At 42.3% G+C, this 3,379-nt stretch overlaps 1 protein-coding gene across 1 annotated transcript in view; it reads right to left on the bottom strand.

Annotated features, from left to right (window-relative positions):
• Nucleotides 1–1,685: 1,685 nt before the first annotated feature.
• The window catches only part of LOC122128936 (C-type mannose receptor 2-like), an 8,780-nt gene continuing 7,086 nt past the window's right edge, over nt 1,686–3,379 (bottom strand). The window contains exons 3-5 of the mRNA XM_042703996.1: nt 2,983–3,206; nt 2,406–2,595; nt 1,686–2,038 (exon numbers count right to left, since the gene is read on the bottom strand). Of these exons, the coding sequence (XP_042559930.1) occupies nt 1,686–2,038; nt 2,406–2,595; nt 2,983–3,206 (767 nt within the window). The remainder of the gene's footprint in view (nt 2,039–2,405; nt 2,596–2,982; nt 3,207–3,379) is intronic.

Genomic DNA, 3,379 nt, shown 5'->3' with positions numbered 1-3,379 from the left:
CCACCTTTGCACTCCTGCCCTGCTTTTTGTATTGTAGTACTTATTGTGTTTGTGTAGTACTTACTGTGTTTTTATGTTTTATGTTATGTGTAGTACTTACTGTGTTTTTATGTTTTTATGTTTACTGTATGCACCTATACATCAGAACAAATTCCAGGTAGGTTTAAACCTACTTGGCAATAAATACTATTCTGATTCTGATTCTGACATCTCTCTCTATCTCTCTCTCTGTCTCTATCTATCTATCTATCACTCTCTATCTATCTCTCTCTCTCTATCTATCTCTCTCTCTATCTCTCTCTCTATCTATCTCTGTCTCTATCTATCTATCTATCTCTCTCTCTATCTCTCTCTCTCTTCATAATCTACTCAAACGTACACATACGCAGGCACGCAAGCATATGCAAACATGCTAAGATACAAAAGCCCAGGAAAATATGTAAATGATGCTCACGGAAACTGCACGGAGTTGGACAGTAAATAGAGTGTATAGAAAGTCATGGGCCAATCTGATTCCAGGATGGCGTCTCGTGTCACGCGAGGAGCACCCCAGCGAGGTGTGATGGTCTCTAGAGTACTGTGGGGGGAGGGAGGAAATGAGCCCTGTGTCTTATTTTAACTAAATATTTCAAAATGTAATATTGTATTTCATTATGTTAACTAATGTCATTTTGTAGATAGCAGTGGATCCCAGAGAGACCTAAATTCTGCACATTTAATTTTAATCAATTGATTTCATTTGTATAAAGAATTGAGCTGTGAACTGAGGCACGTTTTCAGACTTTTTTATTGTTTTTTTAATCCATATACAAAGTGTACAAAGACTTATTTTGCATTCAACAGTGGTCGTGTAATACAGGAAGCCATTTCGGATTATTTCAGAATCACCAGAATAACTAAACTTGATCACTACATTTTAGAATCACAGAATTTTACGCAGAACTAAATAATCGCAAAATCACTACATTTGATACAAAGCCATGTTATCTAATTAAGAAAGTGAGTCCCAACAGAATCAACCCATGTTGACTTCTGCATCTTGAATATTAACTGGCATGAAATAAAGCATCATATCATTCACAAATAAAACATATAGTTGAAACCCATCAAGCCCCATCACCCATTAGAATAAAACAGCATTGCGTGTAGGGACTAAGCTAACAACCAGTGTTGTATCTTAAAAAGTTAGTCCACTCAGAAAGGTTGTTTGGTCCTCATATACCCAAGCTAAACTACGTATTTAACCTCAGGCCAATGAAACATGTATGTGTTTGCTGTCAAGGCAGTAGGTCAGATCAAGGCTGAGGTATATGGCTGAGGTGTCCCTTCTATGAAACCAATCACAATTTCAAATCCCATTGAAAAGAGCATAATAAAACTGTAAGACAAATAAAACAAGACTATGAGCATGTGGCAAACCACAGCATGGAAATGACTGATCCATCACGGTGAAGATGAAGGGTTGGGCCTCCATCACGGTGAAGATGAAGGGTTGGGCCTTGGTGGATATTTGGTAAATATGGAGTCTTCTGGTCCATGGGATTGGTGACACCTCTGAAAGCAAACAAACAAACAAGATAAGAAAAACTGTAAGTATTGTTGAAAATGTACAGCCACGAATACACACATATAGAGACATATACACTCATAAACAAACACACACACACACACACACACACTCTACCTTAAAAGGCTCTGCAGATGAAGTTGAGTCTCTCAGTATTCGGCCGGCTGACCCACTTCTGCTCGCCTCCTGACTGCAGGGCGCCCGCCCGGCAGCACTCACCCGTCCCGGTGCCGTTCCCGGCGGCCCAGTGGTTGCAGCCCACCGTCACCCCGCTGATCCAGAACCAGACGTCAAGGGGGCAAATGTAGTACAGGCCCATCCACACGTGAGCCGTGCTGGCCCCCCTGGCCACCTCCCTCGCCCAGCTCTGGGTATCCTCATCCGTGACCGAGACCAGCTCCATGTCACGCCTTTCACAGTAGTTGAACGCCTCCATCCAGGTCTTATTCTCTCTGATCAGGGCCAGCTTGTCTGAGCAAAGTAAAGGCAGAAGCAGTGAAAAAGACATGTCTCTTAACCAAACCTTGCCTGCACTGTTAAGTAAACAGAGACTTCCTTCCAGTGTACTAGTGCAATGAATGATACGATGGTTATGTTACAATATGGACAATATGCCACAAATAGTCTGTGGCTATGCACTCTTACAGAACAGGAATTTGAATAATGCATTCGAATCTAAATAGGGGTTGAAAATGGGAATTGAAGTGATTGAAGACCAACTCACTCTCATAGCAAAAGAACGGATGTTTCTCATTACAGTTCCTGTCTCCCCATTTCCCTTCGTCCTCTCGCCATGTTACAGCGCAGTCCTCGTACCCTTGACTGTTATCAGGTATACCTGTTCTCCAGAATGTGAATACGGAGTTAGTTTGATCAGACCATTTCCATCCTTTGAACAGGCCGATCCACACTGCCCCATTCGTCACATTCTCTGCAATCTGACTAATCGTGTTGTTCTCAGTCTGGTTCCTCACACTGGCCAGGTCCATGTTGAGTGACCTGCAGTACTTCTGAGCATTTTTCCAATTCTTTTTCGGGGTTTTGAGAGGGTATCTTTCACGTGTGTTTCTTCCCTCTGTAAGACAAAGATGTTATTTTGAATGTGATACTAGAAAAGATCATGGGATGATGTTTAAATATGTGGAGTTTGGAGCATACAAACATCACTATACACAAACCACACACACATACACAGACACACACACAGACACACACACACACACACACTTACACAGGGTTTAATGTCTCAGAAATTATAAGTTAAAGCAGGTCATACCGCATATGAAAGAATAATTTTCATCACATTTGACATCATTCCAGTGACCCTTTCTCAAGGCAACACAATCCTCCTTTCCTTCATGATTGTCTGGTTGATTTGTTCTCCAGGATGTGAAGTTGGTCTCTTCCAGACTGACATTTTTGTCCTGCAGTGACCACATCCAAGTGTCCTTTCTCAACCCAATCCAGGCCATATTATAACCATCTTTGCCATTGGTCATCGTAGTCATGTCAGACATATTTTCCACAGTGGCCAGGTCGGTGAATTCTGTCCTGCAGTGTTCCTGCGCTTCGTCCCACGTCTCTTTCTGGTTCACAAAGTGGAACCGCCGTGGCATGTGTGAGGACACGCTGTCGAGCCCTGTGAGGTGTGACATATTAGACATGACATATTTAAACAGGAACTGATCTTAAGTCACTATCACGAGTCATACAGCTGAATTAAGAATGCTTTCATCACGTGATGGTCACTGACCTGAGAACAGCAGAGTGAACAGAAGTAAGTGACCCATCCCTGAAATACATCAGTCAAGG

Source organism: Clupea harengus, unplaced genomic scaffold (genome assembly GCF_900700415.2).
Source record: "Clupea harengus unplaced genomic scaffold, Ch_v2.0.2, whole genome shotgun sequence".
NCBI lineage: Eukaryota > Metazoa > Chordata > Actinopteri > Clupeiformes > Clupeidae > Clupea > Clupea harengus.
The sequence above is the reverse complement of the archived record's forward strand: the minus strand, read 5'-3'. Positions and strand labels throughout refer to the sequence as shown.